The sequence below is a fragment of the Grus americana genome, chromosome 6 (genome assembly GCF_028858705.1).
Source record: "Grus americana isolate bGruAme1 chromosome 6, bGruAme1.mat, whole genome shotgun sequence".
Classification (NCBI taxonomy): Eukaryota; Metazoa; Chordata; class Aves; order Gruiformes; family Gruidae; genus Grus; species Grus americana.
This window is the reverse complement of record NC_072857.1, coordinates 42,161,388-42,185,984: the sequence shown is the minus strand read 5'-3', so window position 1 is coordinate 42,185,984 and position 24,597 is coordinate 42,161,388. Positions and strand designations below refer to the sequence as shown.

Genomic DNA, 24,597 nt, shown 5'->3' with positions numbered 1-24,597 from the left:
ACCCCGACTCCCGTTGCTGAGCGGGTCTGCCCCATCCTTCCTGCCTGCAGCTGCCGGCGCGGAGAGACTCCCTCTGCTCAGATTCATGCCTGTCTTCTGCAGAGCCGCCCGTTCCTCACAGCTTGCATCGTTTTCAAGAGGAACTTAAAAAGCCTGGAGATACCAGGTGTCTGCCTCTGTATTCTGACGCGATAGGATTATTCATCTTCGAAAACTGCAGCTGGGTACAGTCGGTGGTAAAAACCAGACGGAACATTTTGTGCCTTGTTACTACTTGAATGAATTGTACCGTGTTCTCTTGCTATTTCTAGACGGCTTCCTGTTCTTTTTCGGTGACCTTGCCTCGTTTTTCTGCTACACGGAGCTGACTCCGAGACTCAGAGCTGGATCCTGCAAAACTGAACTTCTGATGGAAGCAACCCCGGGGAAAGCTTTTTGCAAGATCAGAGAGTTTGCTCTCTTTGAAGGCTGGAGGGGGGTGACTTTCCACATGCTCAAAGTCAAGATCTTTTCCAAGAACGATGAGGACAGATCTGCCCACAGAGGGGTGGGTGATGTCAACAAATTCAGCTTGGATGCCTGTAAGCCCCATCTCTCGGTTGAAGAAGTAGTCGTGCAGCAGAGCGGGTTAATTTGGGCACCTTCCTGCCTGGCCGCGGTGGTTTCTGGACTGGATTGCTCAGCCAGGAGGGCTGTCTGCACTGGTCCTCGCAGACCTACTTTAAAACTGGTCAAAGCAGCACGTTTCCTTTTGGCTTCTTCTGAGATGGGCCACCGTTTGTTGGATGGCAGGAGCAGAATGAGAACTCCAGATTTTTTTTTTTTTCCAGGTTTGAGATGGTGCAGAAACCTCAGTCAAAAGCGACGTCACAGCTCTCGTTGCAGCCAGTGGACGTGGTGGCTTTCATCCTGTGGATCCTGTACCCGTGTCCATGGAGTCTGCTGGTAGCAGCCCACCCTGTCCTCCTTGCACCATTTCTCAAGCTTTGGGGTTCACAGCTTTCCAGCAGAATACAGAGATTTTTCTGACCCGTTGGCGGTGGGAGATGAAAAGCCTGTTACCCCTGAGCTCGGCCGCTCCACGTTCCCTTGGTGAAGCCAAAGAAGAGGGATTCACCCAGTGCGTTTTCTTGTTACTTAATCTCCTGAAGTTGGACTTGAATTGGGCTGATTTTTAGGTATTCTGAAGGCTGAACGTCTGGCGTCAGTGGCAGAAATGGCAGAGTTCATCGGCTCGCAAACAGATATGGGATCTTTTTTTGGTTTTGGTAGCGCGTGCTCACTTCTTCTGTGGAGTCCAAACAGCTTTTGAAGTGGTCCAATTTCTGTTCTTTCACCCTTTAGGCATAAGTTTGTCTCCTAGTAAAATGAGGAGGGGGCAAAGGGATTTATTTATTATTTTTTTAAAAGCTAGAAGCCGTATGGTCTCTATTCAGTTTGGAATTTCAAAATAAACAGCAGATGAAGGAATATTTTGCAGCTCACACATCTGACTTTTCAACTCCAGTTTAATTTTTGAACTAGATAAAATAGATTGGAAGTAGTCAAAGAGAACACAGAGAATCGGGGCACTCAGGTGAATCCTGCTGTTATAGAAGGAATATTGACCTGTTACGCCATCACCGATAAATTAACATTCATAAACTTGTAAGTCCTGTTGCTGCATAGGCTCTCTTAACAACATTCAGCTGTTGTATGGGAGAATGAAGTTGCATTTAAAACGTAAATCATGTTGTGAATAACTTCCTTGCCCTACACACAATACCAATAATGTTGGATTAATCTCCGTGTTTAAGTTTCCTATTTAACTAGTGGCGGTGTGTAAAAATGATAAATACTTGGTATTTACATTGCTGGTGTGTTACCTTTAAAAACGCCGCCTGTTCTGCACTCTCCCGAGCATGAGCTGCTGTTGAACATTCATTTTTAGCATGCAGCCTTCCCCTGGGCGCTGCCGGGGCTGTCGCTGCCCGGTGTCGGGCGAGGAGCAGCGCTTTGCAATCCGCTTCGCTGCTGTGTCCACCCTCCGTCAAACGGAGCTGAACCCGAAATCGCACAGGAACGGCCGCTGATGCCGTGTGTCGGCAGCCCCGCTGCCAGCGGTTGTACTCCATCCTCGCTGGTTTTTCCCCCCTCCTTTTTTTTTTTTTCCTCTCAGTTGTTTGAGAAACCCAGCAGCAACACTCCGGCGAGGTCTCCTGTCCCTGCCAGCCTTCTGGTTCGGTCCCTCTTCCTTCACAGAGGTGACCAGGAAAGGTGGATCAGTGGACACAGCCACGCTCCTTCTTTTCTTTGTTCATATTTCCTGCTTTAAAATGATCAAAACCCATTGGTGGCTCCTCTGGCTGCTCCCATTACAGGATCTCTTTGTCCTGCATCTCCACTCCGGATCCTGATTTTAGCATAACGTTCCCACTCCAGCTCCTCCGCTCCCTGCACCCTGAAACGGTTCACAGAGAACATAACTGCTCCTCTGAGGACTGAGGTCTCATTTAGCATTAAACATCTGGGTCTCCTTCCTTTCAGGACAATTCATATGGTTCTTTGATTTACAGGGATTCCTTATTGCCATCCGGGATCGGATGGATGCTCCCTGCTCCTGGTGCAAGGTGCACGGTACGGATTTGTCCTCCCCTTCGATAATAACCATGTAAAGCACAGCAGAGGGAAACGCAAAGGGGTTTTCCTCACCTTTAGAGGGAGAAACGGGAGAAGGAACTGAACGTGCTGGATGTTCATGGAGCTCACTGCTTTCTAGAAAGGCTCTCGGATACTCTGCTTCTGGAGAGGGGGTAAAAACTAGACTGGAGCAGCAGTCACGGAGCAAAAGGCACATACAGATGCATTCCCAGCGCTATACCTCTGCAGATATTCAGGGCATAGAGGGATGAAGCGGCTGTGCAAGCTTTCAGCCTTTCAGGAGAGGTGAGCAGTAACGGCACGGAAAGGGAACGGGGATACAAAATTATATATCCATATATAAGCTGCCAAACTCATAACGTGGGATCTTTTCACCTAGAGCTGGCCATCAGGGAACATAACCGTCGTTCCCTTTCCTGGAGACATTTGAGCCTCATATAAACTTGAACACCAGACGTTCTCAGTAGGATGTGTCTAACCAAGATCAGTCTCTTCCGAGCCATGCTTTCAGATTTTTGTGTCTTGGCTTCTGCTGAAAACCATGACTTTTCCCCCCCTCCCCTGTCTCCCAGTACAACCGATTAATTCTGACTAGCCTCCGGCGCTCCAGGAGATATCTGCTGTACCACCCAGAATGGAAACACGCCGTGACGGAGCCAAGAGAGTGAATCCTGAAACTGGAGCCACAGCCTGAGACTTCAGTGAACAGGGTGAGGAGAACATGGAGCGGAGCGTCCGTCCAAAGGAGTGGCCAGCGTTGAGATGGCTGTAAAGTAACCCAAACCAACAGTTCTCCCAGAAATCTGTCAAAGTCCATGCTTTGCTTCCACCCATATGCTGATGATTTTTTGGGGAATGATTTGATGTGTACATGTCTCGGCGACCTCTTTCTTGATCACTACCTACAATTTTCCTTTATTTTTACAGAATCTGAGCTCCAGATCCTTTTAAATACCTGATTTCACCCCCCAAAACTGTAGAATTTTGCCAAAGCAGGTGGCAGATGATTTGCCATAAAACCCCTGTTTGCACCAAAAGCCCAGCCTTGCCGCCACTAGGCGAGAGGACAATTACGTGAAGCTTCTGAAAGCGCTCACTGGGCCATGCCTTCACTCAGCCCTTAAGCTTACAAGTTCAGGGGGTGCTGAGAGCATCTGCTCGGCGCTTTTTTGGGTCTCGTGTAGCATTAAGTTGTCGGGTTTGAAGCTAGTATTTTACTTGTATATCCTTACAACTTCTTTGAAGCTGTGGCCTCCCGTCAGAGGCCAACCTCCTGTTCAGGGGTGGCAGGCGAATCATACAAAGTCTCCGAGGTTGCCTGGAAGAAGTCCTCAGACCACGGTCGTCTTACAGCAGGCTGGAGGGTGCCAGCGTAACTTTGGTCTGCGATGGAAACCACGTGTATGTACGAGCAGGAGGATCAGGCTACTTTTCCGTCTTAACTGTTTCTTCTTAACCCAGCTGCCCGCCTTCAGTAGGGAGCCGGACACAACGCCAGGCTGCTTTGGATCACAGGAAACGTTCATCGGCAATAAGTACACCAACTGTTGTTCACCCAGTCTTGCGTGTGTGATTATCCGCGTGAGCAAGGGTGAGCTGTCTGAGTACAGACAGTTTGACGCTGCCTTCCACTAATTGCATTAAGCCGTTCAAAATATATATTATAAAAAACCTAGGAGCCATAGTCTAAGCTTCAAAACCTCTCCTGCTTTGCAGATTTTAATCAGTTTTACCGCAGCGCGTGAAGTAAATGACAGAAGCGCCTTTAAACTGACGGTTGTACGGGAAGAAGCAGAGGAGCGTGGGCAGAGCGCAGCGCCTGGCTTTTGGGGGAAGAGTAAGGTAGTGTCTGCAAGGTGCCGGGATGCAGGAAGGACCCGCGTTCTTGCCGCTCACCTAGCAGATCGGGCAGTGGTTATGCGAGTCTTAATGCAACACGTCTCCGTGAAATACATCCTCGTTCTCTCTGGTAAATGGGATCTTGGCTTCACGGGAGGGCACGGGCCGGCTTCTGGGCTGAGGCTGCTGGCAGGTTTCGGCGCGCTGCTGTTGTGACGACTAAAGGAAACTCTTAGCTCGGCTCTGCTTAAAAAAAGAGGTTTCTTTGTGCAGTGGAAGTCGACAGTGTGCTTACCGATAAGGTGTCAGTCCCCGTTCTGCATGGACGTGCTCGAGAACTGGAGACAATTGAGGAATGTGGTGGCAAAATCCACTGCACCGCTGAGTCCTCACAGCTGGCTGACAGCTGATAAATACCTGGAAATGCTCTCCGTTCTCCTTATTACATTTATTAATATTAATATATGCTAAAGGAGCACCAGCATCACTACCTACAGGTACAGTTGAACATTTGTGCAGTTTTCATAAATAGTGGAAGCAGTGACATTAAACATATGCAGGAATCCCCATAGTTATAAATATTTACCAATATTTATTTTGGCAAGAGCACCTAATTCAGATGTTCCTAGCTGCGCTCCCTAATGCAGCGTGCGTGTTTGTCACACGATCTGCTCCTCAAAATGATAGTTGAATTAGTCTGAATGCAAAGAATTTCCCTTGGCGTATCACTTTGTATTTCACAAATATTTAAATTTCATTACGGTTGGGGGGAAGAAAAAAAAAACCCCACACCGCTCCAGCTACACGCAAGTAACGCATGGGTGTCGCGCGGTCGGTGTCGATTCGTTTCCCAGGGAGGGAGATCTAATGCGTTATGTGGTACGTGAGCGCGATCTCGCTCGGTAATTAATAATCCTTATCAGAGCCGCCTAAGTGTCTCTTGGTCTGCCGTGAATTGCAGTTCAAGAGACACTTATGAATTCCGGACTCGGGGACTTCGCAAAAGAGCGGGAGATTGCGTCCCGCTCAGAGACCTCGCTGCAGCTGACCGCACGTAGGTCTCAGTGCTCGCTACCTGATAAAATTTACCTCGATTGTTTTAACTGAAGCAGAAGCTCATTTTTTTTTTTTCCAAAGTTGCAGTTTATTTTGTGCACGGGACAGTTTTTTGTATGTTATCAGATTTCCTGCTTCTCCTCTCAGTCGGCGGTGGGTTCTCTTGCTGCTGCTGAGTCTTTTTTCACAAAGCATCGGCCCAAAACCCCATTTTTAAATAAGAAAACGAATTTGTAAACTCTCCCAAAAGATAAAATTGGGGCACAGTCTAGCATCAAGTGAGTTTTAAAGCCTTTTTGCACAGAAAACTGATTGAATGTGGTAGTTATATTCCCTCTGGCTCCAATACAACGGGATGGGTACCAGGTGGAGCGATGCAAGCCTCGCCCCGCGTCAGCATCCCAAATCCTCGCCCGAGGTCCTCGGAGCGGTTGTGAAACCAGGACGCGGTCTGTGGCGCAGGATGGCCCGAGCTGGTCGAGGCACGGCACCGCCGGCGCCCCTGCGTTCTGCTAAGCCCGCGCCATCTATTTCCTGCCAGATACTGCCCGCGCGGTTTGTTTTCAGCCCTGAACGTGGAGAAATAGTCGTGCCGGAAGAAGACATCGCAGTTCCGGCAGAGCGCTCGGATGGGTTTGCTTTAGGCTACGACAGACACCAACAAAGTGATTTCTTTTTGCTTTTCATGGATACGATTGAAGAGGTTGCTTCGTTTTTTTTATTTTTATTTTTTCAACTTTGCAAAGATTTGAAAACTATATTAAGAATGGGCTTTGTGGAAACGGGGGTCAAAATCAGCGGAAACAATACATCTCTAATGAAACTTCTATAAGCCATCCAGATACAAATTGGTCTTTTCATTTACATATCACTACAGATGTCAATGAAAGCACAGTTCCTTCTAAAGCGTCCTAATGTATGTAAACCATTGCAGGAAGCGTAGCATGCAAAGCCTAGGAGACTGCAGATGGAGAGAAAAGGCTCCTGATTTCATAAAAATAACAAAACCTGTTTTAACATATTGTGCATTAAATATTGTTCATTTGCATACTTTCTATGGCTAGGTTATAAAAGCCCACCATGTGGTGGACTTGTTGGAAGTCTGAAAAGATACTATTTCTCCAAATGGAGATGTGTTAGTGGAAGCTGCTGCTTAATTATAAAACAAAAATAACTAGTTTTCTCTAGGGTTTTTTTTTGTTGTTGTTTTATTTTTTTCCCTTTTGTAGGTTTTTAGAGTCTGGGTTTTTTGTTGTTTACATAAAATTCAATAGAATTAGGAAAGGAAACATAGGTGCAATCACCGCAAATTCTGCTAACTGGGGTTCAGTGTTTTACAACAGTCTGCCTGCTTGGAACCGGCAGCAGCAGGGACTCCTCCATCGAGAGTTTCCAGCAGATAGCCAGGCAGATTGTAAAGTACCTCTTACATTAGTTTTTGCATCTTTATATAGAACGGTATAATTTTATGCGTATCGTCTATAGTGTATCGGCGGCTGAAGCATTGGATAGTAAAAATGTACGATACCCCAAATTAAAATAAGAAATTGCCATCAAAAGCATAAATAGAAAAAAATGCGCAAAAGGAGAAGCAAAAAAATCAACGTACGTGGGGTGGGAGTCTCGCGTATGCGCATGCTGTCAGGGTTTGGAGAGGGATGGAGTGAGACGTTCTCAGAGGGAGCAGGTTCCCTGTCTTAATAGCCGTGGCTTGCCGTGATGCCTTTCCGCATACGGGATTTTGGGAACCCGGAGCAGTGGGTGGTATCTGAGCACAGGCACCCCGTTAAATCCAGCCTCGGAGAAGTCTCATCTATCGCCAGAGCGGTAAGGGGTTTTTTTGAAGGCGAAGGTTGCCAACTTAAAATCAATCTGCTAGTTTATAAGCTGCCAAGGTAAAGAGCACGGGGCAGGGGTAAGGCGATCGGGGCGGCGGGGAGCCGGCGTGCTCCTCCCTTCGGGGGAGTTTGCGAGAGTAACGGGAGCAGCCCAGGTAGGTGGCTGTAGCTGGAGAGGGCGCAAATGAAATGGGGAGGTGGTAAATCTTAGTTTGAGTTTTTTAAGAAAAAGCGATTTTCAGTGGAGCTCAAGGGAGAAGCCCTGTGCCAGGGGAAAGCGCCTTTTGCGAGCCCCATGGAGATCCATTCACACCTAGCCGAGCCGCAAGCTGCTGGGACTTGTCATTTGTCATCTGCTTTTCCGCAGCCCCGCGTGCTCCTGGCTGGCTGTCAAGACGCGGGTGTTCTCTGAGCACTGACAGGTACAGCCCCAGCGCCCGGCGGATCAAACCGCCGCCGCCAGTCCCTGGGGAATCCCCCCATGCCCCCTATAGGATGCTCTGGGCCAGGGAGATCCACCCCAAATTTCCCAGGAGGTTGATGTGGCCACTGGCATCTGGGATTTGGAGATCCAAGGGGGAAAATTGCACGGTGGACATGGGCAGGAGCCTTCGGTGCTTCAAGTCCTGGCCATCCCGTTCGATGAAAGCTTTGCAAATCTCGACCTTAATTAGACAGCTTGTTTCTCAGTTCTTCTCGTGAACGTGTGCGAGTCGAGAGGGCTGGGGTAAATCCTTCCTTGAGAGATTATTGGAATTTTTTTTTTTTATTTTTAATAATGAACCAATTCTTTTATGATTAGGCTCAGAAATGGGTGGTGATCATGCCCGCAAAGCAGCCGGTGCTTTTGCGTTTAGCTTGGGGTGCGAGGTTTGCATGGCAGGCGGGAAGCGACCAGTGTTTGATGAAGTTAAAAAGAGAAAGTTGTCCCAGTCCACGGAAGCTCCTCTGTGTACCCAGAGAGAGAGAAGGGCCGTTGGAGAAACCGGAGTGCCAAGCCGTACAATTCATGGCTTGTAGAAAAAAGCAGATGCGCAAGGGAACCGAACTGGTCTTGCAGAGCTCGCGTTGATGGTGGCATATTTTGCTGCGAGTGCCTGACTTGGCGAGCTCAGTGATATTCCTCCGGTGCAGGATTTGTACAAGGTACATTGATAATTAAGGTTGTCCTAATAGGGTTTTACTTCAAACAGACGACTTGGCGTAAGTGCTGTCCTGAACCGGCGATGGGGCTACGTGAGGTGAGTTGTGGTGCAGGAGCCTCTAAACGAGGGAAATGTCATTTTTCCTGTTTCTATGAACAAAACAACGTTACTGTCACCTGATCGCACCTTCTGGTTTAGCTCTGGGAAGTCCAATGGTGTTAATTTGCTCTTTTTTCCCCTCGTCCCTTCTCCGCAGCAGCAGCAGGAGATGCTGGCCATGAAGCATCAGCAGGAGCTGTTGGAGCACCAGAGGAAGTTGGAGCAGCACCGACAGGAGCAGGAGCTGGAGAAGCAGCACCGAGAGCAGAAACTTCAGCAGCTCAAAAACAAAGAGAAAGGAAAAGAGAGTAAGTAGCAAAAGCTCACTTGTTTCGGTGATGACAGGTAGAGGAGATGAATGGAAGCCATAAAGCAGCTTTATGAAGCTGGAGAAACCTTCACGATGGTCTCTCTGCAGAGCTCGGCTGCACGGGGAGCTTATGTAAACTGTTAGAGGTATTGAGGGTGAGAGAGAAATGTATTTCTATGCTTTATCTTCATTTTTGTCTTAATAAATGCCATTTTAGCGTTTTTCAAAAGGAAGCGTATCTTCTCTTTACTTGATTTAACATTTTTTGAAGTATTTTTGGCAGCATTCCTAATGGAGGCAGAATATTAAGCCCATAAAATACACCAGATGCATGCTGCCTTTCTTTTTCTTTTACTTTTCTTAATTTCACTCTTTCAAGATGTAGCCGAGTTCTCAGTTCTTAGCTTTAAAGTGTTTTCATTCAGAAAGTACTTCTTTCATGAGGTTACAGATTGTGGTTGGCTTTCCCACGTGTCATTATGCACTTCATGAGATTCAGTAAAATGATTATGGCCTCACAATTTCCCTTATCAAAGACACTTTGGTTGCTTGTTCGGTTTTCTTTTACAAGTGAATGGAGGAAAAATACCTCGCCAAGTTGTACTATCAATTCGTTAGGTCTTCATTTCAAATGAAATAAAGCAGCCTGGGATGGAAGAAGCAGAGAGGGCTGAAGGGTACCAGGAGATGGGATGCTGTCTGGTGACTGGGAGCAAGATTGAAGCTCCAAGAAGAATTTTTCTAGTAGGAAAGGGCTGGGGTCTAGGAGACTAAAAAAAAATAAAATAAAAAAAATCTGAAGGTTGAATTCCCCGCTCCCTGCATGTGCATCTTGCGACGACAGACTTTAAGCGGCAGGCAAAACAAGGGAACGCGGGGACCTGCCCCAGTATCTTCCCAGAGCAGTTCGTAGGAGGTCCAGCCTCTCCGTGTGCGTTTGGTTTGGGTTTCATTCATTTGAAATACTAGAAAGCCCAAAGGCTCAGAATCTGCTTACAAGAAGCAGTTTAACGTGCAGGAGTGACTGAAGGTGATGATAGCGCAGGTTTGCTTTATCCACGTGTGATGGTTTCGCTGTCCTCTGCCTGCTTTGTGGGATTCTCCAGAGCGAAGGCAGTCGGTTCGAACTGGATGAAAGCTGTAAGCGTTTCCACTTCACCCTGCTGTTCTCATCATCTCTTGATGTCATATCGATGTTTTGCTGGGCCTCTCTGCAAAACTGATATGTGGCTATCCTCATGAAAGTAATTTGCAAATAAATACAAATGCCTGAATCTCTGTAAAACGGCAAAAGCATCAAAGCACCTTTTGGGTGAAACACATAGGTGTAGAGGAAAAAACAGAATTTGGGGATGTTAAGTTGAAGATCCTGTTCCCATGGCTACAGTTTTATTTTTAAATTACTTTTATTTAAGAAGTACTATGGTGTATAATCAGTATAGCACCTCAGCTCTTAAGAATACTTCAGTTATTTTTCTCACAGCAGAAAATTTTGCTAAGCGCAACACAGCTAAAATTGTCCTGATCTGAAATACGAAGAGCGCGTAATAAATGTGTAGTTTGCTCTCCCTCCTTCCTCCATCCCCGTAAGCCAAAGTGCATTGTTTTGTAGCTTTTAGAAAGCAAATCGGTTTAGATTAACATAATGTTGGCTCCTTGCGTTCGCATCCCGGGAGCTTTAACCCGTCCCTCGTGAACTGATGTCTGCTGGCGTAAAGCTTTTGATCAAAAGCACGACTTCAGCAAAAGGAGGGAGAACGTATGTGAAAGTAAAGGTGGTTTTTTGCGCAGGATAAGGAGCGATGGTTGGTCATCCTGTCTTCCTGCTGTCAGGATTGAACCTAGAATTGGTCCTATGCATCAGTGTTTCCAGACACTTCTGGGAACACAACGTTCAATCCCTTGCTGCTCGGGCAGCCTTGGACTGTGGCTTGTCTTGGACTTTCTCCTACAACCTGGCCAGCTGTGATGAGCCCACACCATCATTCAGGGCTTACCCCGACTAATTTCCTTTTGTCCTGCGCCTCTCCTCCTCCGCCGTGCAACCTCCTCCTCCATGCAGGAGCTACCCCCGCCTTATCCCACGTTCGGATACTGTTTGATCCTGGGACAATGTGTAACTTGGACTTGGTTTTGCCTCTGCGGTAGTAACCTGGCTCAGGCTTTTGGCTCTTCAGAGCCATCCTCTCTGCAGTACTTTGCTCGTTGTGGTGCTCTCCTGTTTGCAGTCTTTATCAGTTGATCTGCTCTTTGCTCCCTGCTCCTCTCAGACACTCAAGCCCTCTGAAGTGAATGGCCCCGCTTCCCAGCTTGGTTGTCCCCACCGTGCCCAGCTGCCCCCCCAGTTCCTTCTCTCTCCTCCTCCTTTTATTCTGCCGTGCCTTTCGCTTCCGTTGGGGTTGAGTGTCTTGCTTCCTGCTTACTCCACACGTATGGGCTTTTGATGCCTGACTTCTGCTCTTGTCCTCTTCGCTTAGACCCGTGTCTGATGTATACTATCGCATATGTGACAGGTTGTCCCTTTCTGCCTTCGGCGTCCTCTTTAACATCTTCACTGACTATTGCACAGGGCTTCTGCCTGTAACGATGTGACTGGGTCCAAAATAACCCAGTAGAGGATACTAACAGTGAGTTAGATCGGGTTTTTTCTTTTGATCTTTCAACTCGAGGGTCAAGAGTTGAGTAAAGGTCAGAAGGTCTTGCATGACAGCTTGGCCCGTGGCTCCGGCATTGCCCTGGGAAGGGGAAGCCTACACGTTTTTATCTTGTTAAGCGTATATAGAGCCTTTCAGCTTCTAATGAAGGAGGAAGACACAACAGGGGAGCTTTTATAAACCTCAGGATCCAAAAATGTTTAGCTTCAAGTCTTCTAGATAATGTCAGATTTATCCAAAACTGACAGAACACAGCCATGTTTGATTATTTTAAAAAGGTTAATAGATTAAAGATGGCACTTTTTGGAGAGAGAACGCCTTTAAGCATGAGTTTGTCACTTATTCTGGTCTTGCCACGTGGCTTGCTACACGCATATGAATTTGTCTCGAGCTCCTCAGTTGAACTTCTCGTTGGGGTACACGCCAAACCTACGTTTTGTAGAACTAGTGAGAAACGCAGGGCTCCAAAAAAGTGGATTTTCCAGCCTTTCAACGTGGCTTTGGTGGTTGAACTACATTACATCTTTATAGAAATACTGGAAGTTTTCTTTTCTTGAGGAGATAACAAGAAATTGTTTCCCCGGTCTGTCAAATGTCGTTGTTGAGTAGGATCCAGGAGACAAAAGATCACCCTGTCGTATTTTAAGTTTTTTATTCCCGGTAGAGCAGACAGTTTTCCTGGCCTTTTCATTTTCTTGTAGCCCAGATTTTTCCTTTGGAATTCTTGCTTTACGCCGTGGTATAGATGAACCATCATTTTCCACACGTTCTGCTTGCCAAACTTTCTATGCATTACTCCATCAGGAACTCTGCCTGCGAATCTGTTCTGTCAACCGAATGATAATTTTAATCCATCATCGCAGTAAAACAGACTGGTCTCTATTGTGGAGGAAATAATGATTAGAAATTACACAGTTGACATTTTAACTCTACGCTACAAAATTACTGACTTTCTTCTTTAAATGTTAGATTTTCTGTTTGAAGAAATAGATTGCACACTTGTAAATGAATTGGAATATTATGTAGGTCTTATTGTACACAGATACTTTTGAACAAAGAGGTCCCTATTTACAAGAGTTTTCAAGACAAAATCTACATATGAGACATTCGTCTCATTCCCCTTCTGCTTGCAGATGTGACATTTAAAAACTTGAGTGTACACAAGACCCTTTTTCTTAAATACCTTTGATGAAAAGAAAGCTGAAATACCTCGTACAAGTGCTTTATTCTGAGTGTTCTTCTATGCAAGTGTAAAAATCCTCTTCAGAAATCTTTTATAGTGAAATGATAAATCTCTGATTAAATCTCTGTTTTCAAACATAAGTTGTGATTATATGCAAAGCTAAAGAAAAAAAAAGGAGGAGAGCTCCTTACTGGAGGCGCTTTGTTCTTTTCTCTTTGAAAGAAAAGTTCTTCTTTTGGACTGGAAATCAAAGATTGAATTCTGAATCTTTTTAGAAATTTAAATTCTTTAAAGTATGTGAATTGATAAAATAACCTTTCTAATTTCTGACATTTCAGGTGCAGTGGCAAGCACAGAAGTAAAGATGAAATTACAAGAATTCGTCTTAAATAAGAAGAAGGCATTGGCACACCGGAATCTCAACCACTGTATATCCAGTGATCCTCGCTTCTGGTATGGGTAAGTGGTACTGGGCTTATCTTTACGATTCAGCCGGTGCCACCTTTTTTCACAATTGCAGGAGATGATGTGTTTACGGGATGAACCACAACAGCGATAGACCCAGGGTTTGACGTTGCTGTATGTGTTTCAGAGGGTTTCGGTGTGAATAACTTTCCTATCTTTTGTGCTGGTCTTGTGTCAGTAGAGGTCTTTGCTGTCATCTTTAATCCATGGTTATTCAAACTCGCAAGTTCTACTAACAAGACCAACCTTTCTAAGTTCTCTAGCTTTTCACCCAGGCTTGCATCCCACCAGGTGTTAGAAAACTCAAACTTTAAGAAAACGGGGAAATTACTTTTTATGTTTGGTGAATTGCAACTCAGGATGGTTGAGCTAGCATTACATTTGAAAGCCTTTCATACTTACTTCTCATCTTAATCTCTCAAAGCTGGAAGTTTTACCTGGCTCTTCTCTGTAAACTGATGAAAACGTGAAGCGTGTCCTTTCTGCACTTCTAATCACAGTTGCCCCAACATCTACATTTTCAGCTGAGAATTTTCAACTGTTGATCTCCTAGAAAACCCAAATGTCGTGGGGAGCAAGAAGGTAACAGCTGATGTTAGAGAGACACGGGAACAAAAAGCAACTTCTTCGATTAGTTCTGACACACCAAATAGCAACTACAAGCAATGGCATAATACATTAGATACAAGTTTCAGTTCCAGAAATTCACTTCTTTATTGTATAAAAGAAAATCAGAAAATTTTAGATGATTTGAAAACTTTCACTACTATAACATTGTGAATATCTATATTTAAAAAAAAAAACGGGGGTGAAAAAAACCCGGTGTGTTTTGGATGTTGTCTTTAGTGACTGTAAAATTCATGAAATTTTGAATAACAAAAGTCAAGGAAATTTTGCTGTGAAATTTGTGTTCAAGCCGACAGTCTGACAGTATTTTAAGTCTTAAGAAATTAGCGTGTAGGCAGGGATGATGAGGTCATAGCCAGAAGATGTTTCCAAATCCAAGAAACTAAGCTGAAATTCAATTGGAAAGATATCCCAGCTATGAGCCAGTACAGAAATGGCGAAGTGTAGTTGGCAGCAAAATTCAAACGTTATTCCACTGGGGTGAGATTGAGCGGTTTTAATACATCTCTGGAAATCTAATTGGACCCTTGAAAATTGTATGGTTATGGTAGAGGTTAAAGTAGTGAAATGTTGTTAGTTTAGGTAAAGATAATATTTAAGGCCCACTAGGTCGGTATCAAGGATGGTAGAAGAAATAGGAGAAACTGAATTTCAGTAAGGACAACGTCAATATCTTTTTTAGATAACTGATTTTCCACTCTTCGTAACTGAGCCTCACTAAGTAATGCGGGGATTTTATTAAAGGTGGTTGAAGACTCTCTGAGCCACTAAATTCTCCTTTTTTATTTTTTTCTCCAGTTGGTTAAAATGCCTGTTAATGCAAAAGTGATATAAAGTCAGTTAGAATTAAGGATAGTAAATAAGTGCTTTCTTCAAAACCTTGGATCCTTTGGCCCTGGAGAAACCTGGCATAGAATTGCCATCACCGGTGAAAGTAGAAAAGTGAAAAATAGATCTGGGAGCGGTCTGAATTCCTTATGTTTTGCACAGTTTTCAATTAACTGCTCTTCCATGGAGAAGCCAGCGTTCAGAGGCGAACGGAAGAGCAGCGGTCTGCAGCACCCACCTGTGTTAGAGGGCCGGGGGCGATGCAGGAGGTTATTCAGAACAGTCGTCTTTAAGTCTTCAAGGTTTCAGTATGTTTCCTGCTTCGTTTCAAGCTAACACTGAGCACTTTCTGAGCAGCGACATCTCGTTGAGGTTTATCGTGCCGTATCCCTTCCCTGTGATGCTGCAGGGATGCCAACAGGTAAAGACCACGTACAAACCGTTGCGCAAGCGGCCATCCTTTTTTCCCCGAGGGATTTAACAGGCTTGCCATCCCCTCGTCTTCCTCCATCTGTTTGGTGGTGGGAGAGGATCGGTGTTCTGGATTCTAACACAAGATGTGAAGAGGGACGAAAGAGCGTCCGAGGCGTCACAAATCTTGCTAAGGGTCTGTCTCGGTGATAAGTCGCAGGCGGGCAGGAGCCCGTTCTGCTCGGGCTTTGAGGAGGGCAGATGGCAGCAGGGCTGCGTGACTCTGCTGTCTTACCGTGCCGCGGAGGATTTCTAAGTGCACCCTTCAGCTGGTAAAAAAGAAATTGAAGATTTTTTGCTTCCATTCCACTTAAAAAATATATTTTTTTAAAAAAGAGAAAACCTTTAAATTAATTGCCTATTAGTATTTATTTATATGGCATCTCATAGGTTGCCGATTCGGTTATAGAGATATTTCTGTACGTGCATCCTTCTAATGCGATTCGGTTGGGTGGTGTTTGGATTTAGCACACGCAAACCAGGCTTGCAGAAGATAGACATGATGCTCCTACTGTGAGCAGGCAAGCCAATTAAGTGGTAACAGATGCTGAAATAGTCTTTTAAATGACACGCCTGCTTTTAAGCACTTCCTTTGGTCTTATTAAGGTTTGTGAGTTCCTTTTTTTAAAAAAAAAAAAAAAAAAAAAATTGAAAGCATTACTCGGAAGAAACCAGATCTCCCAGGGGTATTGAACACCACCACGGTTCTACGTCAGCGGCTGTGACATGAAATATGTTCTGCTGACGTGTGAAATAGCTGCCGTTCCCCCGGGCCGTTGGGCCAGGCTTCGGTTCTCCACCGAGATGTCCAGACGCTTTTGCCTTTGGTGCCTTGGATCTGAACTTCATTCAACGCTCTCGGTCCCTGGTGCGACGCTGAGCGTTTATAGTCAGCGAATGTTTTTATTGCTCGATCACTGATGTGAAGGGGCATGGTCGCATGTGCGGGTCAACCCCTGAGATGAAAAGGGACCAGTTTTTAGAGGTTTTTCAGAATATAGTCGTAGTCCAAAGGATCTGCTAAAAGAAAGGAAGGAGCTCGGTAACACTCAGTAATTTTTCTTGGAGGCTTCCACAGAGTCCTTGCTCAGTCTTCAGCTCTGTGGTATTCAAGCCACTTTGTAAACTCTTTATTTAATATATATACAGCTCCAGTCTGAATGTAATTGTTTAAAATAGCTTTGTGGACTGTAATTTTCAGATTACGTTGATGATAGGCAGCAACAGAAGAGGTTCTCTTGAATTTCATTGTCAGACTGTCCCTCCCGTGGATTCTGAACCTGCCGGACAGCCCCGCTCCCGGGAGGTTTTGCTCTTGAAGATACTTGACATAAGTAAGAGTGGCTTAGCAGGAACGCAGACAGAGCACCTCGGGCTTAGCAACCGGGGCCATTATTTCCCTAGGAAGTTGTCAGAAATGCGCTTGGGAAGTAGCCACTCAATGTGGTAGCAATCAGGAAAGGGAGTTTAACTGAGTTATTTGCATGGGAAGGAGGTAGAGAGATAGAATTATACATTCAATTATTCCAACATACGTGGGCGCCCGCAGTCTCCGTACACAAAACATTCTAGCACAGATACGTATGTTTGAATATACATTCGGTTTGCGTAGCGTGATCGCGTTTGAAGTATCGCGCGTGGGTTTTTGAAGGACCTCAGAGCTCAAAGAACAGGAGGTGCGTTATGCGAAGGTATGTGCTTTCAGGAATGCCTGCAAACTCGATTCAGTATACAATTTCATCTCTTTCAGGTCCTCTGACATTCTTGAACGGGCATGCAGACCAGTGCGTTTTGCTCGAAGCAGCGTAGGGTGTTGGATCCCAGTCCTCGAGCCGTATAATGTATTCCTGTTTGCAGAGTTAAATATCTGTCATTCAGCAACCCCAAAGCACATCTAAACAGGCCCTTTGAGCTCCAGCGCATTCCCTAACAAAGTGATGAAAATAGCTTCAATGTACATGATTGTGTGGCTTAAGTCATGGTTAAAAAAAAAAAAAAAAAGAAAAAGAAAAAAAGTCTATTGCTTGTATAGGCAAGAGCAAAAAAAAAAAAAAAAGTCATTGTGTGACATGGTGGGTTTGAGGGCTCTTGGCTTGCAGCGTCCGGGCTTCCTGTTTGTGAAACATCTCTCTGTGCTGCCTTCCCATGGTATGAGCAGATCCGGGCAGAGAAAGCGACTTCTGTTTTCGGGAAGGATTCAAATATTTTTCAGTTTGGTTCTGTTTTGATTTCAGGTGATGATTAAACTGTGCGTGCATGCGGGCATTTATTGGTGTGAATGTAAAAGAGTACACGATGTGCACGAATGCTAATGAAAAATACAACTGTGTAAGAGCCCGAAAATTAATTCTGCCTGGACGTACAGAGGAGGTTGGAATATAAAGGGGGGAGGATTAGGAAACCGCAGGGAATGATGCTGCTTGGTGAGAACTGTGGGTATCAAAAATTTTGATGTAGATGTTCAACTAAACTTTTCAGAGGGTTTTTCGGTAACAAAAATCATGTCGAAAATTTGATGCATTTCCCTGATGTTTCGTTAGCCCCTCATTTTTTTGGAGGGTGTAGCTTGTGGTGGAATTGATGCTGTGTACCTCGCCAAACAGCCTACTTCTGATTTGAGCTTCCAAGGAATTGGATGAACTGGTGTCATTTTCAACTGGAAATGGCTCATTTTGGTTCCTTAAAGAACCTTTTGCAGGAGAATATTTTTAACCAATGTCCCCAAGAATGCCTGGTTGTTAGGCAGTGTAAAATTTCAAATCTTCCCTTCTTTTCACGACGACCTCGCTTTCTGTTGTCCCGTATTCTTTAGTATTTTTGAAGAAGTAATGCAGCGTTTAAATTCTGTTTATTTAAATTTAAAATGTGAGATTGTTTGACAGCCGTGTGGCTAAATCAGTCGTTCTGCTGATGTAGCTGCTCTGCTAACACGCACGGTCTGGAGACTTCCCCAGGTCTGTACTGGTCGGGGCTGGTAGAGCTCCTGAGAAACAGCAAAGCCGGGCACAAGTCATTAAGTAGGAAAGATGCAGCCAAAAAACTGGTAGGAGGCTTAGAAAACTCATTCATTATTTAATATACTTAGCAAACAGACTGTAATTTACTTCCAGCAGCCTGCTCAAACAAAGCTATAAATTATCAGCTTCGAGAAGTTAATCTGGAAAGGCGTTGAGTGCTTTGGCCCCATCTCTGCTAGGTGCTTGGGTCAGGAGGCAGCGAAGCAAAAGGCAGACGACCACCTATGCGGCACGGCTGCTGTCAGCCAGCTTAAACCTGTGCCACCTGATGTGCTCATCCTTCGGTTTTGGTTCGTCCTTGGGCTTCGTCTGCTATGTCTGGGGTTTATTCGATGAAGGGAAATTAGTCATTCGGGCTATGGGTGAGGGGAGCAATGACAGCCGTGCTTAGCGTCAGGAACATGACTTTGCAAAACCCAGCCCGAGCACATGCTTAAAATTATACGTCTGGTGAAATACCTTCATGAGTTGAGCCAGGCTCAACAGGGTAGTTCTTACACTGAAAGTTAAGCCTGTGTTTAGTTCCCTCCCTGTATATTAGATTTCGGTTTCTTTTTTGCATGAGCGCCTAGAAGGAGAAAGCCAGCACCAAGATCTTTTCCTCTGCGCTGTTCCCCGCTAAGATACCAGACAAGCTGCACTCCTTCCCTTTGTGTGTCACAGGTGTGAAGCTTCTCCCTTCTCTTTCTCTTTCCTTCTGTGCAGGAAGACACAGCACAGCTCTCTGGACCAGAGCTCCCCACCCCAAAGTGGCGTATCCGGCACCTACAATCACCCTGTACTGGGGATGTATGATTCCAAAGACGACTTCCCACTCAGAAAAACAGGTAGCGCTCGCGTTGATTTTCTGTGTTACCTACTGTCTTTGCTGTGACGCATGGTCCTCATAATTTTTATTTTTATTTTCTTAAAAAAAAAAAAAGGTATGTTACCAAAAAGCTGTATTTTGTGGGGTGATTTATTTACCAAGCACCCGCTCCGTCCTGCTCCCCCTTCGTCTGTCACTCTGTGCGCAGCGTTGGAGGGAGCCCGGAGTGGCTTTGGGCGTGCGGATTTGCAGAGCTGCAGGCAGGAGACAGCGGAGTTGTGTGTCAAAGTTTGTGAGATGTTTTCACAAAGTCGAAGCTAATACAGAGATCTGGGTGTCTGAAGTCGAAGTATGTTTTGCTGAGTGAGAAAAGTACCAAGAAAAGTTCATTTCTTCTGGGATTTGCATTTTATATACGAGTTTACACTTAAAATAAATAAAAATGTTTCTGCCAGTCAAAGCGTCGGGACTTCCTGCAAGGGTTTGGGTTCACACCTAGACAGTTATTTCTCAGTTAGGTTTTTCCCTGCACGGTGGCAAAGCAGGTCAGTTATTTCTCAACTATATATTATGTAAACCGGGTTGTTTTGGTTGGCTGTGGTCCTCAGCTCCATATCGCGTGCCTAAGCCAACACAGCCTCAGCTTCTAACCTGGCCGGCTCGTGATCCTCGGCTGCTTCCTTCGGGGAATAGCTCGGCTTCCACGAGTTCTTCCCGATCTGAGGAGCGGTGCTGCTCGCGTGGATGGTGCAGACAGTGCTGCGCGTTGGAAATCGCTTCAGAATAGGAAAAAACCTTTTCTGAAAAGACGGAGGTAAGAGGAAAGCGGAGGCGTGATTGAACTTCGGACCTTCTGCAGGTGCTGTACGCTTTGTGGAGCTTCAAATGTGGAGAGATGAGCACCGGTACTCAGAAAGTGTGACATCCTCGTGATACAGAGTGGTGATGGTGCGTTAAAGCAAATCTCCTTGTGGCTTTGCTACAGTCTTTGCTCGAATCCGCTGCCCCGAGTCCATTCCCAAGAGGTGGCAGCCCCTCCGTTGCCTTCTGGGAGGGATGTGGCTGTTCTCACGGTACTTCTCCTAATGGAAGTAGAGCTGTTCTTCGGTGTAGAGAATATCTTAACACAATTCTCATTACCTTTGTAAACTTGGGGTGTTTTTTCTTCCTTCACCATCTGATGAGAAAAAAACCCAACACCTCCACACACACGCCTTGTGCCTCCTGGTTCTGTGAATTTAAAGACCTTTTGGGGATCTTCTCATTCCAGACCATAGCACCTGGCTTGCTGGACAGATGTGTGGACGGATTCCCATCTGCTGTGCAGTAGACTGGGCATGGTGGGTTGGCTGGCAAGTGGCAAACACCTCAGCTGCACAAGAAGTCAATCAAAAATTGGCAAACCCTGTCCAGGATATGGTCGGTTGTTTTATTCGCCCCTGGGCACACCCTGTACCTTTGGTGGTGGTAGTTTTAACTGCACCTTTTCTGGAGGACTCCAAAGGCAGAGCTTAGAAAAATGGATTTGCTGTAGGGTAGGAGCATCCTCCAATCTCTGCTTCTAGATGATGAAAAACCAAACACCCCTGCGACGTCCGTGCCCGGGACAGCCAAAGCGACGCTGTCTGGGCTTCAGGACTTGCCTTTCACGGGGGAGGTGAGTGCTGATGGAGAAGGAGACTTCCTTCAGCCCTAAAGCCGGCAAAGCACAAAGACGTGCGTGGCGTACGTGGGAGGAGAAACGCAAGCTCAGCTGCTAGCAGCCGTTGCTGCCGTTCGCTTCTCCTCTGCCGAAGGCTTTCAGGCTCCGCTGGGAAATTGCGGCGTTTCTGCGCAGGGAGGCGTCCCTTGGCACCATACCTGTCACTTAGGACCTGCGGGCAGCGTGATTCCGAGATTTGTAGCTCTTTCCTATACCTTGTGAAAGCGGGTGATCCGTTTCTGGTGTGTTAGTATCCCCGCAGCATAAAGGGGCTTTGACGTGCTCCAAAACCGCCCCTGCTCGCCACGTCAGGGGACCTTCCTGGCCAGGCTGCGTTTGAGGATCAGTCGCCCTTCTTGCTCCCAGCGTTACGGAGGGGATTTCAGCGGGAGAAGGGATGCGGCTGCACATCTCGCCCCTTTGCTGCTCCCCGGACTGAGCTCTCAATACGACTCTGTCTGAATAAAAGCTCCGTCAGACAGGGTGAATTAAGGATGATAAATGTATCTAATCGCGTTATTAAAAATGGAAGCAACCAAAATCATTGTTGTTTTCAAACAGCAAGACGTTGAGCTGATTTGTTTTTTCCAGAATGCTGATGCTTGTTCTTTTTTGGGCACCGGCATTAATCTTTTGGGGACTGGTCTGTGATACATTGCGAGGTTCAGGGGAGAATTGTTGTTGTTGTTGTTTTCTTTTATTTTCCTTTCAACGCAACAGCACTCCAGTCTCTGGCACAGCGATATCCTGCAGAAATCCCATTGCCAAGAATGTTAAGTTGCTTGGAGAAGAAAGGCTCCTGAACAGTCTGGGGTAAACAAAAGGCAGGGAAGGCTGGAGCTCATCCTAAATAAAGTTCTTTATTACGGGCAAGCTTTTCAGATTTTTGGCACCAGGCAAAACTCTGGCTTTGTGTTTGTAATTTAAAACTGCCCTATCTTGTAGTCCAATTTTATTAAATTTGATTAAGTATTTGCAGCTCAAATAACAGAGTCCATCACAATACGGTTCTGATTACCAGGGCTGGAATCCAACCACCATCATCGTTAGGGGTAGGGTGACTCAGGGGGCTGCGGGAAGGCGGTTTGCTCCGTCATTGCTCCTAGGGTGCGTTTCCAGAGTTGGCAGCGTGTCCCGCGCGGTGAGAAACCCGTTCGGGAAGAATAAATACGTCATTGCGCTGGGTTTTAAAAATGCTGCCTTTCTTTGCTCTCTCTTGTTTAAATCATGACGATGTGGTCGCAGGTTGTCCCTCTGCACGCTCGGGGAGAGCTCGCTGGTCTAAAACTGGCGTGGGACCGTTGTGGGAGAGCCGCGGGGAACTGGCCACGCTCGCTTTGGTAGAAGTAGACGTGTGCGTGAATAATGCCTCCAAAACGTTCGGCATGGGAAACAGTCAACGCTTGCAACGTGCTCCTAATGCATCCTGTCCCCTGAAATCCTACCCCGTCTGCTTTGTTTTACTAAATTACGTTCCAGTTTCTTGGCCATTTGGTTTCTGCATGAAATCGTTTTCCTGTCAGGCTGCTGGCTGGTGCAGTTACTAATTGCTTGAATCCTGTTTTTAGCCTGGCTGGGGGATGGATTTCACTCAGTTCCCTCTATCTAAATGCTTTGGAGCTCTTCCTTATTGTTTTTTTAACTGAACTGAGAACAGTTTGGTTGGTGCTGCTCATGCTTTTAAATAACTGGATTAACACAAGGATTTTTATTTCCCCTTTCGTGTAGTTGCTTTTATTGCATATACATTTCCTTTAGTGCATGCGTTTTGTCGACCGCTGTTGAGAAGGGAAAATATAAGCGACCTTTCCTGCTCCTGGATCAAGGTTGGCGCCTCCCAAATTTAGTGAAGCTTCGTTATGTGCTGTACTGGGACCCTGCAAGAAAATCCCTGGAGAATCCTTTCAGAGCGATTTTAGAGGCTGGGTTGCAGCAGTCTTTTGTAGCTTGATTCGATAACCCCGAGAACTGTTTGTCAACAGCTTTCTCGGAGCTGCTGAAGGTGTTTTTACCTTTCCGAGGAGTACAGTGTCCTCGTTTTCTCCCCAGGAACAAGGTTGTTCACGGTGTTCCCCGCTTTGTGGAATTTGAGCAGTGGACATAGTAAAACAAGCGCTTAATTAGAAAGCTGACACAACCGCCGTCACTGAGATTTCTAATAAGAGAATTATTTAACTTTTTAACATGCTTTTGCTCTTGCTTACGTAGGTTTTTTTTTGTTTGGGTTTGTGGGGTTTTTTTTAACATCCTGTGCAAGGCTGGACCACGTCCTGTCGGACACCAGCTTTCCCAGTTACTCCTGCGTAGAGGGAGCGTAAGGATTCCTCACGTTCGTTGGGACTTGACAGCTAATCGGGATTTCTAACGAAAGCCAAGCATTTCAATTAGTTGTTAAAATTGGGAGAAGTTTTGCCAAACTCGGCACCTGCTAGAGTCGCCCGGCCAACACGCGTTCAGCTCTCTGGGATGCACGAACTGGAAACATCTCCCTGTATCTATATTTAAACCTGACCCCAAAGTGAGAAAACCAGCTCATTTCTTTTGAAGGACTCACAAGAGATGTTCTCCGAAGTCGGAAGCGTAAATACGCCTGCGTCCGTGGGACCCCTCCGGGTTGTGGAGCACGCTCGGCTCTCGTTTTGCTCTTCTGTTGGATAAAGCAAACCTTTCCCGAGACAGCCGCTCTCCTTCGACCCTCCTCGCGCCTTTGCTGCTGCTTAGTTGGGCAGGCTCCTGCTCTTTAAACCTTTCTCCTGACAGATCTGTCAGCGGAGGTGGGATTTTTGACAAAGCTGATGTTACCAAAAACGTGCTATCGTTTCATTTTGTCCCTTTTGGTGGGTGGGTTGTGTTTTTTGGGTTTTTTTTTTTTTTTTTTTGGTTTGTGCTTCTCAACCTTCTGGCGTACGCCAAACCGCTGCGGTTTGTTGCGTGCAAGAAGACCTCCTGCATCCCTCAAGAGCAACGGGCAGCTGGTTTTTGGTGGGTTTGGCTCGGTTCCCGGGGCTACTTGTCCCATGGCTGCTGCAGCCACGGTCACTGTTTCGTGAAGCATCGCTGAGGCTCCGCGTCGGCCTTTCCCTTTCCCTCCAGTATCACAGCTGGCTGCGCTGGGGAGGTGAAGATCAGAAGGATGTCGACGGGCACGAAGATTTTAAGGAGGCGAAGGATTCCTGTGGTCCCAAATATGTTTTTGCTGCAGAGCTGTGGGATAGCATCTCAGGGTGTGAGTTTCCACTATTTCCAAAGCTAGACTGAATCGAGTGCCAGACTGGGAGCTCACAAAGACATCTTTGGCAAGTAGCTGTCTCTGAATTTCCTGCCTAGATAGCAAACGAGCGTGTGCGTGCGTCTGGTGCGTACTTGGGGAGAAATGACAAGTAGAAAGTGTCACAGACCCCTTTTTCAGCTCCCTTTCTCTGGGGACCGGGGAAGAGCAAGTATCCTACCCAAAGATCTCCCATCCCAGCAACGTCTCTTGCCTTCTGCATGAGAAAAACGAGAACTGGTTATAGGTCAAGTACTGTGGCCTAGGGCTTGTGGTAAAGGAAAAAAAGCTGTCCTTGACCTTCACAGCCCACGCAGTTAAGAGCTGGCAGGAAAGGTCCAGGAAGAAATTTTCAGCTCGTCGTCATCAGACCATGGCTTGTGCACCCCTTCGCTGCGATGACTTCCCTGAGGAGTAAAGGAATGCAACAGAGGAGAATTCTCCTCATACTTGCCTGTGTGTGGTGTGGATGGGCAGAGTTTGGCCCTGGCCAGTGCTTTTCCTGAATTTCACCACCGTTTGGGACCTACTGCAGAAGGAATCTGACACACTCGTCGCCTCTGCTGATGGTCCCAGCAACCTCTTCAGCTTCCAGCCCACCAGCCTCCTAAAAGAAATAGAAAAGGTTGATGTTCTTCTGGCTGAAT

General features: G+C 46.1%; 1 protein-coding gene across 22 annotated transcripts in view; it reads left to right on the top strand.

Moving 5' to 3' along the window:
• The window catches only part of HDAC4 (histone deacetylase 4), a 248,173-nt gene that overhangs the window by 142,057 nt on the left and 81,519 nt on the right, over positions 1 to 24,597 (top strand). For 14 of the 22 annotated variants that reach the window (XM_054829923.1, XM_054829925.1, XM_054829924.1 and 11 more), the window contains 3 exons: positions 8,775 to 8,925; positions 13,103 to 13,223; positions 18,878 to 18,999. In XM_054829923.1, the coding sequence (XP_054685898.1) occupies positions 8,775 to 8,925; positions 13,103 to 13,223; positions 18,878 to 18,999 (394 nt within the window). The remainder of the gene's footprint in view (positions 1 to 8,774; positions 8,926 to 13,102; positions 13,224 to 18,877; positions 19,000 to 24,597) is intronic. The other 8 variants (XM_054829930.1, XM_054829931.1, XM_054829927.1 and 5 more) reach the window with 3 other exon arrangements.